At 41.1% G+C, this 22,117-nt stretch overlaps 2 protein-coding genes across 2 annotated transcripts in view; both read left to right on the top strand.

The window, feature by feature from the left end:
- LOC306997830 (alpha-2-macroglobulin-like) overlaps nt 1-1,539 on the top strand; it is a 31,580-nt gene extending 30,041 nt beyond the window's left edge. The window contains exons 31-34 of the mRNA XM_079611347.1: nt 732-813; nt 905-988; nt 1,090-1,195; nt 1,307-1,539. Coding sequence (XP_079467473.1) covers nt 732-813; nt 905-988; nt 1,090-1,195; nt 1,307-1,347 — 313 coding nt within the window. The 3' untranslated portion in view covers nt 1,348-1,539. The remainder of the gene's footprint in view (nt 1-731; nt 814-904; nt 989-1,089; nt 1,196-1,306) is intronic.
- Nucleotides 1,540-2,857: 1,318 nt separating this feature from the next.
- On the top strand, nt 2,858-22,117 carry LOC306997834 (alpha-2-macroglobulin-like). Its single transcript, XM_079611352.1, has 34 exons — nt 2,858-3,012; nt 3,376-3,556; nt 3,682-3,838; nt 9,685-9,737; nt 9,860-9,880; nt 10,050-10,215; nt 10,334-10,418; nt 10,625-10,736; nt 10,839-10,959; nt 11,067-11,176; nt 11,269-11,439; nt 11,522-11,755; nt 11,863-12,072; nt 12,153-12,302; nt 12,544-12,669; nt 12,832-12,922; nt 16,850-16,976; nt 17,201-17,426; nt 17,497-17,623; nt 17,701-17,822; nt 17,921-17,972; nt 18,304-18,387; nt 18,474-18,650; nt 18,796-18,871; nt 19,065-19,221; nt 19,634-19,708; nt 19,790-19,952; nt 20,056-20,249; nt 20,333-20,545; nt 20,657-20,775; nt 21,090-21,171; nt 21,255-21,338; nt 21,440-21,542; nt 21,655-22,117. Exons 1-34 carry the CDS (start codon nt 2,927-2,929, stop codon nt 21,693-21,695), a joined length of 4,296 nt encoding a protein of 1,431 aa, XP_079467478.1. The 5' UTR covers nt 2,858-2,926; the 3' UTR covers nt 21,696-22,117.

Consider the following 22,117-nt stretch of genomic DNA (forward strand, 5'->3'; position numbering starts at 1 on the left):
TACACTAATTAAAAGTATATTTTTACTTAAATAGTACTTAAGTGTAATTAATCAAATATACTAAAAATCTTATTTTTAAAATGTATTTTTAGTGCATAAAAATAAAATATACTTTTGAAAAAATAGACAGAAGAGTTTTTTTAGTGTATTTCTTACAAGTACATTTTAACACATTTAAAATAGTTTATTGTTAGTGTACTTTGATAGCTATCTAAAAGTACACTAACAATGAACTATTTTAAATGTGTTAAAAATGTACTTGTAAAAAATACACAAAAAAAAACTCTTCTGTCTATTTATTCAAAAGTATATTTTATTTTTATGCACTAAAAATACATTTAAAATATCAATGGTATTTAGTATACTTTATTAATTACACTTAAGTACTACTTAAGTAAAAATATACTTTTAATTAGTGTATTTATAATATATTATTTTTACAGTTGATTTTAGCACAAAAAATATGAACGTACTACAATTGTACTTTCTTTTACTTAAATATATTTTTAGTGCACTAAAGTAAACTTTTTTTTCACCTGGGGGTGCCCCAACTCCCTCTATTGACACGCCGCCCCTGCGAAACACTAACTTGAGAAACAATTTTTAAAAAAAATGATTGACACATTATGAGTGATTTGAGTGATTAACTCTGCATGTCTTGTTAATTATACGGGATTTTGTTCTCGCTTATGGCATTTAAGAACCAAACCTTTTCATTTGCTCTTTTCCAGATACGATGGTCTACAGGAAAAGACTAACATGGTCATTGTGGATATTAAACTCTTATCTGGATTCACAGCTGATACATCAATGGTGTGTTTGAGTGATTCATAACAACATTTGTAAAATTGTTACAAATCTAGAGTTCCCTATATAGAAATTAACCAGCACTTTTTCCCCACAGCTTGGAACTTCTTCCAGAACATACGCACCATTTGTGGAACGGGTTGATTCTAAAGATGATCATGTCATTGTGTATTTGAAGGAGGTGAGAGAACGGCAACATTCATATTATTTTAAATCATTAGGTCGATCCATAAACCTTTTATCCGTAATGTCCATGACTAATGTGTTTGTTCCCTCCTGCAGATCCCACAAAATATGCCAATGAATTACCAGATAAAAATGAAACAGATTCTTCCAGTGAAGAATCTCAAGCCAGCTGTGGTCAAAGTGTACGATTACTACCAAACAAGTAAGATTTAATATGCCAGTGTTGAATGTTTTGATCATGTAATACACAATATTTATTCAGATTTACAGTTTCCATTGTTGTATGAATGTGAACATCTTTCTTTTCTTTCAGGTGATCAGTCAGAGGCCGAGTACTCCTTTCACTGTGAATGAAGCTGCTGAAGTGAATCACCAGCTTGGATAAAGATGTTTGAACACTCTAATGTTTAATATTACAATGTTAATTATTTATCTTGTGCAAAATTATTTCCAATATCACCCCAAATTCTCATCAGTTTGGGATGGACACGTCTCTTGAGAACATGACTGTTCAATTCACAATGCATATGATTATTAAAAGTGATGAAAACAAGTTATGGTGAGCTGGTTGAATTATTGAATGTGTAGCTACATGCTATGGGAACATTTCAGAATCAGATGAGATGTTTTATGATGATATCTTGGAAATGTTTTTTATCTGGTCTCAGCTCTGCTTCAGTTATCTTGTTTTGTAAGAGGGTTATTTATGACCATTAAAGGTCCTCATGCTGTAGAATATTTATTTTATTCTGCATTCTGAACAGCATCAACAAACAACTAAATTATTAAAATAGAACAAATAACAAATCACCTCACCTAAAGTCATTGAGAGGTCAGAAACTTCACTCATCCCATCACAGCCAGGTAATCAGGAAGAGACAGACTATTATTCTTAAAAACCAGAAGAACTCTCAATAACACATAGGAAAGTTTGCCAAACCTTGTGCCGATCAGCATATCCATACAATTTTACAAAACATTATGTTACTAACATTATAAGTGATCCCAGGCAGAAAAACAAACATGGTAAAATCTTAATGGTGTAGAATCGCAAGTAAAATTATCATCTAATTGCTCATTTAATAGATTTACCCCATATTAGAAGGGATCAAGGGCTTTGCAAATATAAACAAACACAGTAACCCCTCACTCTGACTGAGTGGGTGTATGTGATTCTTGATCCTTGATTTCCGTATTGATTGTTTTCAGGAAACAGGTCAGTGGCCTGTATTTTTTATTTTTTTTAGCCTAGAGCCTATAGTTTGTTCAGATGATATGTGTATATCTTAATATTTTCTACAGTACAACAGATCTACTTTAACTGCAAATGGAATTAATATATATGAAGACTTCAGATGCAAAAGCCTCTAAAAGCCATCTGAAATTTTCTTCTAAAATTAGCATTTTTATCAAGCTTGTATATTTAAGTTCAGTAATTTCACTTTAATGACAATTAATAGGTAATTTTCATTACCATTAAAGTGAAATTACTGAACATAAACATACAAGCTTGAATATATATATATATATATATATATATATATATATATATATATATATATATATATATATATATATATATATATATATATATATATATACATTCTTATATAATGGCACCATAAATGCATTAACTTTAAGTTGTTAATGGATTAGGTAGGAAATCAGTTTTGTAAAAAAAAAATCTGTGAAATAGTAATTATATAATTTCATCTATATTTTGCTGCATGCCTGAATACTATTCTTAGTATTTGTTTAAAATATTCTTTTAAGGCTTTAGTAGTGCTAATTTAGCAAACGTTTTCAAGCATTGCCTATTGTTGAATCATTAATCAGATGATCAATACAAATGTTTTGAAGGACCTCCTTTAGCATGAGAGTCCCTTTAAAAGAGACGGTCCAGTTCATCTCATGACCTGGATGATCGCTCGTCATGACTCTGAATATTAGCTGCTGTTGGAAAGGACTCCTTCTGCTCTCTTTCCTCCTGATCTGTGTCGATGGACAAACATCCGGGCCGTAAGTTTTTAACCATTTCTGCTGAGGAAGACTGTGTTTTGCTTTTTAAGTGTGATAAATTATTATACCATTAGTTATTGTGTAAGATAAGTCTTGATTATTTCTTGTATTTATTTAACTGATCAATACTGTGTTGCAAAGTAGAAGTTTGCTGTTTGTAAGACAACTTAAGGCATGTATAAGATCATTCATAATTAATGACAGTGTATTTTTAAGGACAATATTGTTCTGAATAACCATGAAAAGTTATGAATTAAGTCACCAGACTGAAATACACAGTTTGCTGATTTGATTGTCACGGTTTAATTTTTATATTGTATCTAACTACTCAGGCAATATTGTATGATAATTTTCTCTGTACAGATCTTTCATGGTGACGTTTCCTGCAGTGATCGGGTCTGGATCTGAGGCCAAACTGTGTGCAAGTCTTCTCAAGCCCAATGAAAGCCTTGTCATGAACATTTATCTGGTTCATGGTAACCAGAGCACTTTACTGGTGCAGGAGAAAGCTGAGGAAGAGTTTCACCGCTGCTTTAACTTCAAGGTCTGCCATCAAAATCTGCACAAGATAATTACTAAATAATCAAATGTTAGTTTCATCATAACGCTCCACCATAATCTAGTTTTTGTGATGGCAGGTTGTAAATACAGTATATTATTTCTCATCAGGCTCCTCTGGTCGAAGCAGAATCAGTGCAGAAAATGAAGGTCGAACTGCAGGGAGAAACTTTCAAGATGACTGAAGAGAGAAAAGTCATGTTCAAGCCTTACCATCCTCTGACCTTTATCCAGACTGATAAACCCATCTATATTCCAGGACAGACAGGTGAGCTTTGAATGTCTCTAACGCTCAGTACATAATGCTGATGTCACTGACATCTAAACCCTGATCCCAGCTGATGTAACACGTATACATTAAGTAAAGCACGTTATGATTATGCAATGAATGAGCTGATGTATCATACTGTATAGGTCAAAAATGACAAATGTTGCACAAACCAGAAGATGATAAAAGAAGTAAACGGTTCAATGAATGAACAAACTTGTAAACAGAAAAGATGAGCAGAAGAAAATATAAAGAAATGTTACAGGTACCGGCTGGCACCACGTAAACAGCTTATATGCTCTGAAACAGGAGAAATAAGTGAGACAGGGCAAACTCTGCGTCCCTTTTTCATCTCGCTCAGTATAGAAAGAGGCAAGAGGATTTATTAAACAATCACAATTTAAATCCTCCTCGGTTACAAACACTCAATGTTCTCTATGAAATAGACACGACTTCAAAAATAAAATACAATTTGTCTCATCAGCAAATACTGAGTTATACGTTCTCTTACGAGAGTTCTCTCGTACTTAGTTGAAGACGCTACAGAAAGATTCTTTCTCGAGATATTGAAGCCAAAAATGAATCCTTAATTTTATAATAATGTAAAACGCTTTTGCAGCAGCATACAGCCACAGGCGGAACCAGCTTGGGCGCCTATTGGCTGCTCTGCAGCAAAAGCAGCAGCCTATGCGAGGCCTCTCATGACGCTTGACCCAATGAGTACGCTTCGCGCCCTCTGCGTCACGTCCCGCCAGAATGGGCGTGGCCTAGGCTTATAAATACCCGAGCAGCGGCTGTCATTCTCTGATTTTCATCTGAAGCATCACTGCAGGACCTGCCTTTTCAACTGAAGCCGCTGGTCCCTGCATCGCTATCCGGCGTGGAAATATCCTTTACTCTAGTGTGTGTTTTTGTGTGTGTGTTCGCCGCTGCATCACACTTTTTTCCCCACCACTAAAAGAGCTGAGCGTCTTTTTAAAGATGCCTCGCAACCTCTGTGGCTCGTGTAGAGCACCACTCGGCGACGGGGACTGCTATGTGATCTGTGTTTCCTGCCTGGGTGAGGACCACGCAGCTCTAGCTCTCGCTGATGGCGGCTGCCATCACTGTGAAGCGTTGCCCATGGCGACTCTGAGGACTCGCATGGCTTCGTTCGCTGAAGCTGCACTTCCACCCGCTACAGTCGCCGCGCCGTAAAAAGCGCCGTGCTCAGCGGAACCCGGAACTTCCCTCCACCACGAGGAGCTCGCCGGCGCCGCCGCCAGCTTCTCCGCCCGCTTCGCTTGACTCTCTGACTGACGGACAGCGGCCGCTGTCTGCCGCCGCGTCCGTTATGGACGATGAAGGGAAAGCCGCATCTGTGGAGGACGATTGCTGTTCTCTCTTCGCTTCGGGTAGCGAGGGGTGGGCGAGCTCTGTGGACTCCCATCTCTACCGCTGGCCTCTTCGGATCGTCCGTCAAGGATTTCGCGGAACGATTCGCAGAGGTACAGAAAACGTCGCAAGCCATTAAACACTTTCTGCCCAAGCACTCCAGCTCTGCGTCAGGTCGCCCAAAACAGCCGCCTGCCCGCACTCAGCAACGGTCTGCGCCAGCCGCCGCGCCTCAGCAGCGACAGGCCCGAGACCCGAGACCGCGCTCTCGCTCAGCTGGACGCCGCCCTCCGCCACGTGGGCCTCGGCCAAAGATTGTGATCAAGCCCGAGGCTTCCACGCCTTCCTAGCCCCCCTAGGAAAGCGACGGTGTTCAAGTCCCGCTGCGGCCAGATTTCCACCAAAAAATTTCGCTTGCACAGTTCCAACACATGCGACCGTGCCAGTGTATTCTGCAGTCAACAAACCGGCATCACAGCCCGTTTGCCTGCACACAAATGCCGTTTTCACAGCGATCCAGATAAATCTAAAAAAGAGTGTATTTTCTGGTGTCCCGGCCATGGCCGATGGTGTTATGTGTGTAACTGTAATGCCCACAACTCAGTGCCCATTCGTACACACAAGCACAGCCCTACACGATACAGGGCTTGCACACATAAAATCGACTCATGTCGATTGTGCATCACACGTAGTGAATGTGCCCGCTATTCAGTGCCCACAATCACTACACACTGCATGTCCCACGGTTTCTGTAAAAACGAAACCAATGCACGGTCAGTCAGTTCTGATAGACAGTACTCTCAGTGCTATAAATGTGCCCACTGTCACGCACCCACATTTATTCCCAGACATGCCGAGCCCTACGGGGATTAAGCAGGCCCCCCGCCTCAAACGCTGCAAACACAGCGCCCATGTTACAGCACACGGTTGCTCTCGCGTCGCCGACATTTCGCGACCAGGGCCCAGATTTCATTCTACCCCTAGTTACTCATGCGAGTGCATGGGAAAAACTTCCCGGGGTTTCAGAGTGGGTGCTGAACATTATAAAAAGAGGTTATTCGCTACAGTTCTCGCGAGGCCCCCACTGTTACACGGCGCGGGTCGAAACTACGGTGAAAACAAAAGTAGCACATCTACTTCGAGCCGAAATAGCGAAGCTATTGAGCAAAGGGGCCATAGAGCCTTTATCTCAAGCTCAGAGCGAAGGGGGTTTATACAGCAGATATTTCCTGGTGCCAAAGAAAGACGGGGGTCTCAGACCCATTTTAGATCTGAGGCAGCTGAACAAAGTGCTTGTGAAGCGCAAGTTCAGAATGCTCACGACCAGAAAAATCCTCACGCAGATTCGCCGAGGGGACTGGTTTATGTCAATAGATCTGAAAGACGCGTATTTCCAAATACAAATTGCGTCACGTCACAGGCGATGGGTTTGCGGTCTTTGTCGCCTCAAGGTCGATCAGGAATGCTTGTCAGCTCTGAAGCCATGGACCGGTACCAGTCAGGTGTAAGCCTGGGGACTTCCTCGAGCGTGAAGGTGGTGTCTACGGATGCATCCACCTCGGGCTGTGGAGCGTTGCTCGAGGGCAGACCATTCTTCGGCCAGTGGTCAGAACGGGAAAGGCTCCCACACATAAACTGCCTGGAGATGTTGGCAGTGGACTACGCGTTGAGGCGCTATTGTCCCCGGATAAAAGGACATCACGTACTGGTCCGTTCGGACAACATGTCAGTGGTGGCCTACATAAATCGCCAGGGCGGTGTAAGATCCCGAAACCTTTACAGGTTAACGGAACGTGTCCTGGTTTGGGCCCAGCACAATCTGCGCTCGCTGAGAGCAGTGCACGTGCCAGGGCGCCTGAATATCGGCCCAGACAGGCTCTCACGGAACAATGTTCCTACGGGGGAGTGGTCTCTACACCCACAGACAGTCCAACTGCTGTGGAAGACATTCGGCAGAGCAAAAGTAGACCTGTTTGGATCTCAGGAAAACACTCATTGTCTGAAATTTCTCCAAGAGCAAGGACGCGCTGGCCCACGTCTGGCCCCGCTGCCCGCTCTATGCTTTTCCCCCTGTCTCGCTTCTACCTCAGGTATTGGAGCGAATCAGAAAATGAGGATGCTCAGTGCTACTTGTGGCTCCGTTCTGGACATACCAAGCTTGGTTTCCAGTACTGATGCAGCTGACAAGCACTGCTCCATGGCCGATACCAGTGAGGAGGGACCTCCTCTCTCAGACCAGGGGCTCGATTTTGCATCCTCGGGTACTCGCTAACCTCCTAAAGGGAGTATTAGACACGATCAAGCAGGCTAGAGCCCCGTCTTACTAGACGGCTCTATTCCTCTAAATAGTCTGTGTTCTCTGGCTGGTGCTCAGCCCAGGGCGTATCACCCCTGCAGTGCGGGGAAACGGAGGTTCTCTCCTTCCTACAAGGGCTGCTGGATAAGGGTAGGACCCCATCCACGCTCAAAGTTTACGTGGCGGCTATAGCAACGTTTGTCAATCTGACGCTTGGCCGGTCACTTGGTAGGAACGATCTGGTTGTTTCTTTCCTTAAAGGAGCTAGGAGGTTGAATCCTCCCAGACCTCCTTCAGTCCCCGTCTGGGACCTTTCTATTGGATGCCATGAAGGGTGCCCCGTTTGAGCCTGTGCACTCAGTTGACATGAAGCACTTGTCTTTTAAGACAGTGTTTCTTCTGGCTCTCGCTTCAGTGAAGCGTGTGGGGGATTTACAAGCGCTCTCGGTGAGAGCGTCGTGTATGGAGTTTGGGCCTAATGACTCTAAAGTCGTACTAAAGCCGAAACATGGGTATGTTCCTAAGTCCCTCAACACACCGTTCAGGGCTCAGGTTATCTCCCTGCCGGCTCTGCCGGCCTCCGAGGAAAAGGACACCGCTAGCTTCCTTTACCCGGTTAGGGCGTTAAGAGCTTACGTGTCCCGCTCCGCTGTTTTGAGACAGACGGAGCAGCTCTTTGTTTCGTTCAGCGGACGTTCCAAGGGACTAGCTGCGTCAAAACAGAGCCTGTCTAGATGGGTAGTGGATGCCATAGCGCTAGCTTACGCATCAAAATGACTGCCGTGCCCATTGGGCATCAGAGCACATTCTACGAGGGGCATGGCCTCCTCGTGGGCTTGGTCTAGTGGAATCTTGTTGCAAGATATTTGTATGGCAGCAGGCTGGGCCTCCCCTGTTTTATAACCTAGAGGTTCCCGCCTTTCAGGCCAGACTGCTCTCGGTCTAAAACAGACACATATGGTGTTTCTGCCCCGTTTTTGTTACGGCCCAGATTGCCAAGCTGTTTTAAGCATCACTCACTGACAGTTATGTCTTATGAGCAATGTATTGACCCACCATATATATTTATATACATATGTATGTTAAAAATGCCCCTTGGGGCACTGCTTATAAAGGAATGATGCTATTCTAGCCCCTCTTTCCTGGAACTCTATGTGAGTTTTTTCTGGTGATCATACACTGTGTACTCTGGGCGCGCGCGCCCTTGGGTCTCTGGTGTCGGGTCTCAGCATGCACAGCGTTTTGCACTGGGTTCCCGTAGCGTTTTCGACGCAGTACGAGAGAACTCTCGTAAGAGAATGTACTCGGTTACTAACGTAACCTCGGTTCTCTCTAGAAGAGGAACGAGTACTGTGTCTCTGTGCCATGCCTGCATCACGCTCTGGTTCGCTTCGGCGATGAAAATCAGAGAATGACAGCCGCTGCTCGGGTATTTATAAGCCTAGGCCACAGCCATTCTGGGTCCTCATTGGGTCAAGCGTCATGAGAGGCCTCGCATAGGCTGCTGCTTTTGCTGCAGAGCAGCCAATAGGCGCGCAAGCTGGTTCCGCCTGTGACTGTATGCTGCTGCAAAAGCGTTTTACATTATTACAAAATTAAGGATTCATTTTTGGCTTCAATATCTCAGGAAATAATCTTTCTCGTAGCGTCTTCAACGCAGTACTCGTTCCTCTTCTAGAGAGACCGAGGTTACGTTAGTAACTGAGTACGTTTTTTGTGATTAAATAAATCAAAATGACAATAACCACTGTTTCCCTGTAAGTTGTCTCTTTTCAACTTCAAGGGTTAGTTCACCCAAAAATGAAAATTCTGTCAGGTGGCCCTCCAGGAGTTTGACACTACTGCTATAGATCTTTACATGTAATAATAGCTATCTGGTATAGGCCTACTTGATTCTAACTGGTCAGCTGGTGCAAACTGGTCAGAAAGTTTGGTAAAATGACAGCTAAAACATCAGGCTACTGTGACTGCTAGTTGAATTTGGCTCAAAATACATGTTCACACAGCAGCAGAATACAGTTGCCAGCTCTGCATTTGATCCTTAATACGGTTACGTTCACACACAGTTGGGTCATTTACAGCGAAATAACTGACTGTAAGCGCTGTTGTCCCTTACATAAGAGCTGAAGATGTCAAATGTGGAGTTTTTTTTTAAATACACATTTCTATTTTACAGTGAACTTCAGAGTTGTTACCATGGATACAAACTTTGCACCCCTTGATCAGCAGGTCTGATGTGTTTATCTTGCATCTTTATCGCCCTCGTTTTCTCTTGCATTTTTTAAATACATGTTTAATAAATAAACACATTTTTGTTTTTTATTCTTCAATTGCTATTTGCTCTTTTACAGTATGGTACAGTGGTTCTTGAGGTAAGTACACAAAACCTTCTGTGCAGTCAATCTTAACACTGTAGAAGTTCTGTTATTTTTTTACAATTATTGTATTTTCAGTAGGCTAATTATACATTTCTTCATTGATAGTCAGGATATGTGTAGCTGACTGTAACTGAATATCTGCACTGTCTCTGGTATTAAACAGGACAGTAGAGGTAATCGGATTGGTCAATGGACAAATGTTTCTTCTACAAGGTGGATTTTGCAGCGTTCTTATGAATTAAACCCAGAGGCCCGTCAAGGCATGTACAAACTGAAGGCCTTTATTGGTGACAGGATGATCTCACATGATTTTGAGGTGAAAAAATATGGTAAGTCATAAAAACTAACGATTTGCAATGTTGCATGGGAAGAGTTTCAATAATATGTTTTTATATTAATATCTAATTTGACGACTAATAACTATAATTTCTGCATTCTAAATTCTAGTTTTGCCTAAGTTTGAAGTTACTGTAAAAAGCACAAAGGAAGTGAGTGTTGAAGAAGAGGAACTGATAATTGAAGTTTGTGGAAAGTAAGTGGTTTATTTTATTCCCTGCATTAAGAGAGCATTGTGTTCCTACAATCTTGGCACAATTAAGTTACTTTCATTTATTGTTAATTGTATTCTTTCTTTCTTTTTACTTTGTGGTCAGTTATTTACTGTAACCCCCACCCTAATATATTAGTTGCTTAACTCAACCCTGAGTTGTAGATCAGTTGCTTGTACCTTTTTCACAGATACACTTATGGACAGCCTGTACCTGGTAAATCATGGGTGAAAGTGTGCCGTAATAATTTGTTCTACCAGACCCATCACACCAATCCAGTGTGTTTAGAGGAAACCATTGAGGTATGTAAGTTGACACGCAGTACAAGTAATAGCACATTATCTTTCCTCCACTTATCCAATTAAAGCACTCTTGCTATGTTTGCGTTCATTCATTATAACTAGATAAAAAAGACAGGCTGTGCCATCCATACCTTAGATACATCAGTCTTTTTGAATGCCACACTAAAGGATAGGCTGGAGAATTATCTTCGTGTTGAGGCAATGGTTACAGAAGAAGGAACAGGTGAGCTGCTGGATTTGGTCAAATCCAATTACCTACATTTCTTGAATTTCTAAAAAATTTACCATTATTTTAACAAATATTTATTTAGGTGTTTTTACTGTTTACAGAGATCACCATGACAAAATCAGAATCTGTAACTCTCACTTATGAAATTGGTAAAGCCACATTTACTGAGCTGCCCAAAACATATGAACATGGATCAGTTATAGAAGGAAAAGTAAGTCTAAAATCAGTTTGTCTCAGATTAACACCATTAATATGTATGGAATTAATTATTTATTTATTCCTTCAAACTCTTATTTTCAACAGATCAAACTCTCAAATTTCAAAGGTGCACCAATTCAAAACAAAGAGGTTTATCTTATGGAGGGTTACACTTGGTCCCCAAAACTCCTCCTAAATCTCACTACAGACAGCGATGGACTGGCCAGCTTCTCTTTTAATACATCCAGTCATTCTAAAAGTGATATTAATCTGATTGTAAGAGAGATTTGTGTTCACTTAGTTTGTGTTCCCTGAAGAGTTCACTTGCATGAGTTATTTCTGATTCTTTGTTATCCAGGCAAGTGTCTCTCAAGATGGCCGTTATTATGGCCACAATAAGCCTTACTTCTCTATTGAAGAAAAAACAGTTCAGCTCTTCCAGCCTGCCACTCCATACACCCCAACACTAAGTGAACTGATTATAGAGAATACTGAGCAACCATTAAAGTGTGACTTTGAGTTTACAGCCACCATCAAGTATTATTTTATTGGAGAGACTGTTGAAGACTTCAAAACGGACATTGTCTATATGGTGAGAACATGTGCAGTATTTATATTATTACAGATATGTTTTTGTTTAACAGTATTATTAGGCTGCACTAGTCAGTTAGTTATTAGAGTGTCATCTGTCTGTTTCAGGTCTTGTCCAGAGGAGTGATCGTTCATCATGGATATGAGAAGATTGAAGTGAAGTCTTCTAATGGATCAAGTGGCACAATGTCGTTCAAACTGTCTGTTGACTCAAATCTGGCTCCTGTACTGCAGATTCTGGCATACTGTGTTCTGCCCAGTGAAAATGTTGTTGCTAGTAGCAAAAATTTCGACATTGAAAAGTGTTTCAAAAACAAGGTATGCATTGTAGCTTTAGAAATGAGCCTCTTTACTGTATTACTGACTCTAAAATAAACCCTATTTACTGTATGTCACAGGTGTCTCTGCAGTTTTCTCCTGCTAAAGCGGTTCCTGGTGAGGAAAACACTCTCCAGCTCTCAGCTCAGCCTGGTTCACTGTGCGGCCTCAGTGCTGTAGATCAGAGCGTCCTGATCCTGAAGTCAGGAAAACGTCTGGATGCTGACAAGGTGTAGATGCTTTAAGATTCGGTATTGATTAACTGCGTCTTCATAGTGGGAATACACCGTGTGAATCTAGTGATAACATTAGATATTACTGCTATGATCCATCAGTGTTTAAGCTGACATCCCAATCTCAGGAGATTTAACATTAATCTTTATTCTTTTCTCACCAAAATGGAAAAACTTTTTTAGAAAAATACATTAATTATTTATATATACTGAGTGTATGAACATGGTCCCGTCACAGGTCTTCAACTTGCTGCCAGTGCAGTCGGGGTCAGATTATCCTTATACTGTTAAAGATGAGCAGGAGTGTCTGCATGTGAGACCCCGACGAGCCGTGCCGACAGACAACGCCTATGAATCCTTAAAGGTAACGGGGATTATATGTGGCAGTGCACTAGATAATGATTGGGAGAGAATATACTGCACGTGTGCAAGTAAATGCATAAAAAGCATTCTTGATTATACTGACAATAAAAAGTAATTTGTATTTTCATTACTTTTATTGTGGTTCATCATTATCATTTGACAGAGAGTGGGATTGAAGATGGCAACAACTTTGGCTGTGCGAGTCCCTCAGTGTCTGTCATACAGAGGCTTGATGTATCACCACCGACACCATGGTACTTATACTGTAAATATAGGTGTTTAAACAGTACTTCTGTTATTACAATCCAAGCTGTAATATTTTAATATGTAGGTGCTTATTTTGAAATGTGTATAAATATATATATAAATATATATAGGCCTATATTTATATATATATATTTATACACATTTCAAAATAAGCACCTATATATGTATACATTTATATACAGGTGAAACTCGAAAAATTTAAATTTCGTGCAAAAGTTCATTTATTTCAGTAAATCAACTTAAAAGGTAAAACTAATATATTAAATAGACTCATTACATGCAACGTGAGATATTTCAAGTCTTTATTTGTTATAATTTTGATGATTATGGCTTACAGCTTATGAAAACCCCAAATTCAAAATCTCAGGAAATTTGAATATTACATGAAATCAATAAAAAAAAGGATTTCAAATACAGAAATGTCGGCCCTCTGAAAAGTATAATTACATACATACAAGTATAATATAATGATTTACTGCTTCAATGTGGTGTGGCATGGATGCTATCAGCCTGTGGCACTGTGGAGGTGTTGTGGAAGACCAGGATGCTTCAATAGCGGCCTTCAGCTCTTCTGCATTGTTCAGTCTCATGTCTCTCATCTTTCTCTAGGCAATGCCCCATATATTCTCTATGGAGTTCATGTCAGGTGAGTTTGCTGTCCAATCAAGCACAGTAATCCCATGATCATTGAACCAGGTTTTTGGTTCTTTTGGCAGTGTGGGTAGGTGCCAAGTCCTGCCAAGTGCTGGAAAATGAAGTCAGCATCTCCATAAAGCTTGTCTGCTGAAGGAAGCATGAAGTGCTCTAAAATGTCCTGGTAGACGGCTGCATTGACTCTGGACTTAATAAGAACTTACTTACATAACAATAACATGTTAATTACAATTTAATAAGTAGAATTACTTAAATAAATTAACTTTTGCACGATATTCACATTTTTTGAGTTTCCCCTGTATATAGGCCTATATATACTGTATATATACATATACCGGCACTTCTACATTTTACTCTAAAGCGTACCTGCACTTTTTCTTGCGTACTTTCGCATATAGCCGGTACTCTACCACTGACAGAAAAAGCGTAATGGCTTTCACACCGAATTGACCGCAAGCTTGAGCAGCATGTATTTCTTTCGGCGTGCATGTTAATCAATAGGCTTGTTTGAGATGAGCAAACTGAGCTTGATGACGTAGATGTGACGTGGGCAACATGTCTGACAGTTATGAGTCTTCTAGTAGCTGTGCCGAGAGAAATCTGAATCATTCCCTTCCGAATCTCGTAGAGACGGAGAGCGTGAGTATTAGCTGTCCATGAGCTAGGAGCAGGATCAACTTTATGACTCTCTATGTGCTTCTCCCTTGACTTTATCAATGTGTATATTTTAGCTTCTCCGCCTGTCTATACGGTAATTTCTCGACTGTGTGACAGAGAGTTGAGTGGTTATGACGCAATTGTTAGCCTATTTTTTTTTTTTACAAAAACTGCTTCTATGGGGCCATGTCATAAGATACAAGGTAATAAAGCCCTTATACACATTGTCGTGTTTCTTTAGAAATAAATAATGGACAAATGGAGTCTTTAAACGCCTCAGATGTAAAGTTATTCGTTGTCAAAGTGACGCCAAAATGAATGGGAGTCAATGGAATGCTAACAGCATTCCATCCATCCACCGGAAACTGAAGCTTCCATCGGGGGCAGCCATTGTAGCAGACCATCACCTGCTTTTAATATAGATTGCTAGCATTTCTGTGGCTAAGATGAACAAGTATGGTGAGATGGGGCAACCTTGAGGAATACCCACATTAATCTTGAAGCTTGGGGTGGTACCACTAGGTAATAGGACACAGCTACTAATATCTCAATATAATCCACCAACCAATTCTCTAAACTTAACTCCAAAGCCAAAGTTTTCGAGCGCCGAAAGAATAAATGGATGCTCCACGGAGTCAAATGCGTTATAGAAGTCTAGAAAGAGAAGGAAACCATCATCCTCAATTTGGATTCTATACTCAATGATGTCCATTACCAATCTTGTGTTATTATGGATTGACCTTCCTTTTAATAATCCTGACTGTGTATCTTCTTCGTTGAAATCTATGAGGTCACTGTGTCCATTTGTTTGATACACGCTCTGAATCATTGATTCGGAACAAAAGATTCGTAAAGGCTTCGAAGCTTCATGAAGCAGTGTTTTGAAATTACCATCACTAGTGAACAACAGCTGATCTAGCTTACTGCTAGTCTCATACAGACAAACTAACACATAGAATAACATTATAACTTTCACCACACTCAAATGCAGTTTAGTGCGATATTGTATAGTGTAGACCAATTGAAACAGTGCTGCGTTACCTTTCATTTGTCTAATAAACTGACCTGTGTGAGTATTAATACTAGTCTGGCTCAGCCCTCCTAAATACTTCCGCTCAATTTTAATTTTCCTTCAGTAATACGTCTGGGCTTGCGGTGTATTCTTGGGTTTTCTCTGATAATTTTTTTACCGGTCCAATCAGTGAACAGAGGGAGTGGTTGAGAACAATGACGTTGAGGTCGTGCGCTAGTTTGAGTTGACATACGTCACGAGACTCACGACCAAACGTTAGCGATTGGTTATGGTCGAGATGGGCATTAAACAGGAATAGAAACACAAGGGAACATAGACAACGAACCAGCAACAGGACTACAAACACAGGGAGGCTAAATAGGGGAACAAACAAAGGAGGGTAACGAGCAGGACAGGTGGGACAAATAAACCAATAATCAGATAACAAGGGGGAGGGACCAGACAATGACAAGAGCACATGGCCCCAAAATAACAAAACACCAGACAGTGTCACAGCAGACACTGGCTCCGGCTCTGGACCAGCAGACACTGGCTCCGGCTCTGGACCAGCAGACACTGGCTCCGGCTCTGGACCAGCAGACACTGGCTCCGGCTCTGGACCAGCAGACACTGGCTCCGGCTCTGGACCAGCAGACACTGGCTCCGGCTCTGGACCAGCAGACACTGGCTCCGGCTCTGGACCAGCAGACACTGGCTCCGGCTCTGGACCAGCAGACACTGGCTCCGGCTCTGGACCAGCAGACACTGGCTCCGGCTCTGGACCAGCAGACACTGGCTCCGGCTCTGGACCAGCAGACACTGGCTCCGGCTCTGGACCAGCAGACACTGGCTCCGGCTCTGGACCAGCAGACACTGGCTCCGGCTCTGGACCGGCTCTGGACCAGCAGACACTGGCTCCGGCTCTGGACCAGCAGACACTGGCTCCGGCTCTGGACCGGCTCTGGACCAGCAGACACTGGCTCCGGCTCTGGACCAGCAGACACTGGCTCCGGCTCTGGACCAGCAGACACTGGCTCCGGCTCTGGACCAGCAGACACTGGCTCCGGCTCTGGACCAGCAGACACCCCCGAAGTCGGGTCCTCCCAGACAGCCAATCTAGGGGAAGAAACAGGAGCCTTCCTCCTCCTGTGCTTGCGAGGGTGAGGTGGTGTAAGAATGACTGTCTCTGGAGAAGCTGCAGCAATAACTTCCACTTCTGGGGGAACTGCAGCTTCTACAGTCACTTCTGGGGAGACTGCAACCACCTTAGCTGGAGGATTACCCTGACGATCCAGGGAATTCACAAATTCACAAAAAACCGAGACTGGCATTAAACCGGAATAGAAACACAAGGGAACATAGACAACAAACCAGCAACAGGACTACAAACACAGGGAGGCTAAATAGGGGAACAAACAAAGGAGGGTAACGAGCAGGACAGGTGGGACAAATAAACCAATAATCAGATAACAAGGGGGAGGGACCAGACAATGACAAGAGCACATGGCCCCAAAATAACAAAACACCCATGTGCATCACAAGACAGGACAGACATGTGACAGTTAGTTACAAAATATCACTTTTTTTTCAGATTATGAAGTTCATGAAGAGATGATGTTTGATGCGTATACATTTTATGGAAATGACAGACATTCTCCAGCAGTGACGATTCGGACCTTCTTTCCAGAAACGTGGATCTGGGAACTTGCTGAAGTGGGGTATGTGAAGCGTAATAATCAGTAGATTTAACATCATATTTATCTTATTACTTATCTTTAATACATCATCTCCCATCACACCCACAGGACAGAAAATACCTTGCTTGCTTTGCAGATTCTGAATCCAGTTTTTTATATCATTCATGTGCTGAATGTTGTTATTTATCACAGGAAAAATGGCATAGTCAGAATCAAATATGCCTATTGTTGTAATTCCTCCGCAGAGACTCTGGATCAGCTCAGGTTCCTGTCACGGTTCCTGACACCATCACCTCTTGGGAGACGGAGGTCTTCTGTCTGTCCTCTGAAGGTCTGGGTCTCGCTCCTCCTGCTCAGCTGACAGTTTTCCAGCCCTTCTTCCTGGAGCTCTCTCTGCCTTACTCCATCATCCGTGGGGAGATCTTTGAGCTGAAGGCCACTGTCTTCAACTATTTGTCCAAGTGCATCATGGTGAGATTTCAGACTCAGTCTAATCAAATCATATCAAATATGCCTCTAATCATGTGTGATTGATTGACAGGTTAAAGTGACTCCAGCTCCGTCCTCAGACTACACTCTCAAAGCCTCCTCTGATGATCAGTATTCATCCTGTCTATGTGCTAATGGAAGAAAAACCTTTAAATGGATCCTCACTCCTTCTGTTCTTGGTGAGTTTTCCAGTCTGAATCATTGTTTCTCAGTGTTTGTGTCTGTTGTATCTTCACGCACGTGTCTTGTGTTTTAGGAGTCTTGAATATTACAGTCAGTGCAGAGGCAGAGGCGTCCCAGACTGTGTGTGACAATGAGATTGTGAGCGTCCCAGAGAGAGGACACATTGACACGGTCACACGAAGTCTGCTCGTACAGGTCAGCACACGTCAAATGTCTCATAGATGTCATTTACCCTTTATCATAATGCTGTTTATGTCAGTATGATGTGTTGATGTGATTGTTTTATGCTGCAGGCGGAAGGAACTGAAAAGACAGAGACTCAAAGCTTGTTACTGTGTCCAAAGGGTTAGTCTGCAAATATTTTATATATTTTGGTGTACAAGCACTGATAATGCTGGAACTCTTTTGCTTTTGTTCAGTTTTTTGGGGGATCAAGCAGTGAAGCTTTTTAAACTGACAAAAAGTTGCTCAAAGAATTTTGACCCGTCAATATGTTTGGCATATATAGTCTGTAAAGATTAATTAGTCCTTTATCTTCTAAACACAACTCCAACTTCATGAAAATTAGTACACAGTACATAAAGGACACACATTTTCAGGACACAACAAATTTGAGGACAAATATACGGAGCTAAAATATACCAAAAAAATATATATACTCATGTCTGGTTTGTAGGTGACAGTCTCTCAGAGGAAGTGGCTCTGACTCTCCCTAAAGATGTGATAGAGGGATCAGCCAGATCCTCTGTTTCAGTCATTGGTAACACTTACAAATACAAGCAGAAATGAGGAGATTGGGTTTGGACTTATAAAATATAGTGAGTTTCATTTGTGTATGGTTTATAGGAGACATATTGGGTCGTGCACTGAGGAATCTTCACGGATTATTACGGATGCCGTACGGCTGTGGAGAGCAAAACATGGCGGTTCTTTCTCCCAATATTTACATTCTGCAGTATCTGGAGAACACAGAGCAGCTCACCTCAGCCATCCGAGAGAGAGCCACAGGCTTCCTGAAGAGCGGTGAGAGACATAAATCATTTCAAGAAAATGCCAAATTATACATTTTTCAACACACCTGAAAGTCATTCAGTAAAGTTGAATAATCTGACACTTTGAATCAACCCAAACAAACTTCTGAAGTGTTAACCATTATTACACTAAACAGGATACCAGAGACAAATGAACTACAAGCATTTTGATGGATCATACAGCACATTTGGTTATGGAGATGGGAATACATGGTAAATATATTTTCAATATTACTTTTGTGAAACAGAAATCATATCAAAGTAATCTACAATAAACCCAAGAGGCTGGTACAAAGATAAACAAATTTAAAAATGAGTGTCTCAGTTTAAATTATTTGTTTTGAGATTTATGATGGATGAAACACCTGATGATATTTTTTTTAAATTGTATTTTCCACATCACCAGGTTGACTGCCTTTGTGCTGAGGTCTTTTGTCAGAGCACAGAAATACATATTTATTGATCCAGAAATTATTAAGAGTGCAAAGAATTGGTTAATAAGCAGACGTGATTCAGACGGCTGTTTTATCCAGCACGGAAGACTGTTCAACAACAGAATGAAGGTCTGTCAACTTCTATCTATCTATATATATCTGTATATCTAGAAAACCATAGCAACCACATATAAATGGCCTAGTAACTATCTAGAAAAACTGGAATCTAAGACTTGTAAATGTTTGTTTTTTTATGCCTGGTTACACAGATGAGGCTTAGTCCCTGACTAAACTGTATGTTTTAGCTGTCTTAATTAACTAAAAGCAACTTGCACTGACATACACTGTATGTTAAAATATGTGAGTGCCATTTTTTTCTCAAGATGCACACCAGTAATGTTTTTTCTAAGGCACATTTAAAAAAGTTACTTAAATGTCCTAATTTAACTAAGGCCTAATAAGTGTGTGTACCATCTAGATGAACTTTCCTTTAGTCGTTTGAGTGTTGCTTTATTAATCCTTCATTTCTCGTATATTCCAGGGTGGAGTGAATGATAATGTGACCATGACTGCCTACATTACTGCATCATTGCTTGAACTGGAAACTCCAGTCACAGTAAGTTCATCTTCAGGAAACACAGTATAAACTCATAGAAAAATTACACTCACAGTGTGTGTTTCTCTGTTTTTGTCACAGGATCCTGTCGTCAGTAAAGGTTTGTTATGCTTGAGGTCCGTCATTGAGGATGTCAAAAACATTTACACCACTGCTCTGCTCGCCTACACTTTCAGTCTGGCTAAAGACACGGACACTCGACGGCAGCTTTTCAAGAAACTGGAGGATGTTGCTATTTCAGACGGTAAGAGGTTTGTTTCTGATGACTTTCTGTTTTCTTTTATGGCTGTCCTTTTTTTTTTTTTTATCATGCTCATTGAGTTACGCGTGTGTCTTTTGTCCTCAAGGGTCTGATCTCCACTGGTCTCAGTCTGCATCTGCTGATGACTCTGATTCTCTGGCAGTGGAGATCAGCTCATATGTGCTGCTAGCTGTTCTCTCTGCAGATTCAGTCTCTACAGCTGATCTGGGCTATGCTAACAGGATTGTCAGCTGGCTTGTGAAGCAGCAGAATGCCTATGGAGGATTCTCCTCCACACAGGTTACTCAAACTCCTCCAATCAAACACATTATTACCGGTGTGAATAAGTAAAAGTGACATTACTGAACACATTTGTTTCCCAGGACACAGTGGTGGCTCTTCAGGCTTTGTCTTTGTACGCCACCAAAGTGTTCAGCTCTGACGGCTCCAGCACAGTGACCGTACAGTCAGCAGGAGACACTCACCACTTTAATGTCAATCAGGACAACAAGTTACTGTACCAGGAGAAGCAGCTGCAGACCGTTCCAGCCAATTACAGCATTGAAGTGAAGGGCTCAACCTGTGTGTCTGTGCAGGTCTGTAGTGTGCGTTCAGCTTCATTTACTCACACTCACTTTCTCTCTTGGCATTGTGGTTATTCTGCTGTGAGATGGTTCATTAATTTATGTTTGTGTTGACTCTCTCAGATGGCTCAGTTCTACAACATTCCCACTCCTACTGAAGCTAAAACATTGAGCATTGATGCTAAGATTGAGGGAGATTGCAAAACATTGGGACAAAATTTCATTTTTAACTTCACTGTCAAGTAAGAATTTTATTCAAGTCAAAAGACATGATTATAACTAGTTAAGATTAACTACCAAATAAGTCTTTACTGAATATTTTTAACATCTTAATAAACACAAAAACAATATAAACTGAAAAGGCATATCTCAGCAATTAAAACTGCAACACTTAACTAACTTAAGAAACAAGAAAACATTTTTATTATTGACACATTATGAGTGATTTGAGTGACAAACTCTGTATGTCTTGTTAATTACTGGCTTTTGTTCTCACTTATTTATGAATTTATACGAGGCATTTAAGAACCAAACCTTTTCATTTGCTCTTTTCCAGATACAATGGTCTACAGGAAAAGACTAACATGGTCATTGTGGATATTAAACTCTTATCTGGATTCACAGCTGATACATCAATGGTGCTTTTGAGTGATTCATAACAACATTTGTAACATTTCTAGAGTTCCCTATATAGAAATTAACCAGCACTTTTTCCCCACAGCTTGGAACTTCTTACAGAACATACGCACCACTTGTGGAACGTGTTGATTCTAAAGATGATCATGTCATTGTGTATTTGAAGGAGGTGAGAGAACAGCAACATTCATATTATTTTAAATCATTAGGTCGATTCATAAACCTTTGATCCGTAATGTCCATGACTAATGTGTTTGTTTCCTCCTGCAGATCCCAAATATTCCAATGAATTACCAGATAAAAATGAAACAGATTCTTCCAGTGAAGAATCTCAAGCCAGCTGTAGTCAAAGTGTACGATTACTACCAAACAAGTAAGATTTAATATGCCAGTGTTGAATGTTTTGATCATGTAATGCACAATATTTATTCAGATTTACAGGTTTCCATTGTTGTATGAATTTGAACATCTTTCTTTTCTTTCAGGTGATCAGTCAGAGGCCGAGTACTCCTTTCACTGTGAATGAAGCTGCTGAAGTGAATCACCTCATAGTTCAACTTGGATAAAGATGTTTGAACACTCTAATGTTTAATATTACCATGTTAATGGGCTTTATGCACAGCTGCACTACTTCCTGAACTTCAGGCAGCTCCTTTGTTTCCTGTCTGCCATTATTGGATAAACTGATTAATTCAGGTGTGCCTGACCAATAACAATAATCAGACACACCTGGATTAATCAGTTTGTCCAATAATGGCAGACAGGAAACAAAGGAGCTGCCTGAAGTTCAGGAAGTAGTGCAGCTGTGCATAAAGCCAATTATTTATCCTGTGCAAAATTATTTCCAATATCATCCCAAATTAAAACAACCCCTCAAAAATCTGTTTTTGCCCACGTCTCTTGAGAACATGACTATTCAATTCACAATGCATGATTAATAAAAGTGAT

The sequence above is a fragment of the Phoxinus phoxinus genome (genome assembly GCF_949152265.1).
Source record: "Phoxinus phoxinus genome assembly, chromosome: 4".
Classification (NCBI taxonomy): domain Eukaryota; kingdom Metazoa; phylum Chordata; class Actinopteri; order Cypriniformes; family Leuciscidae; genus Phoxinus; species Phoxinus phoxinus.

Coding starts and splice junctions, on each gene's coding strand:
- LOC306997834 (XM_079611352.1), top strand. CDS start 2,927: ATGACTCTGAATATTAGCTGCTGTTGGAAAGGACTCCTTCTGCTCTCT. Junction 9,738..9,859: donor TTGCACCCCTTGATCAGCAG/GTCTGATGTGTT, acceptor GCTCTTTTACAG/TATGGTACAGTGGTTCTTGA. Junction 20,546..20,656: donor CAACCTGTGTGTCTGTGCAG/GTCTGTAGTGTG, acceptor TGACTCTCTCAG/ATGGCTCAGTTCTACAACAT.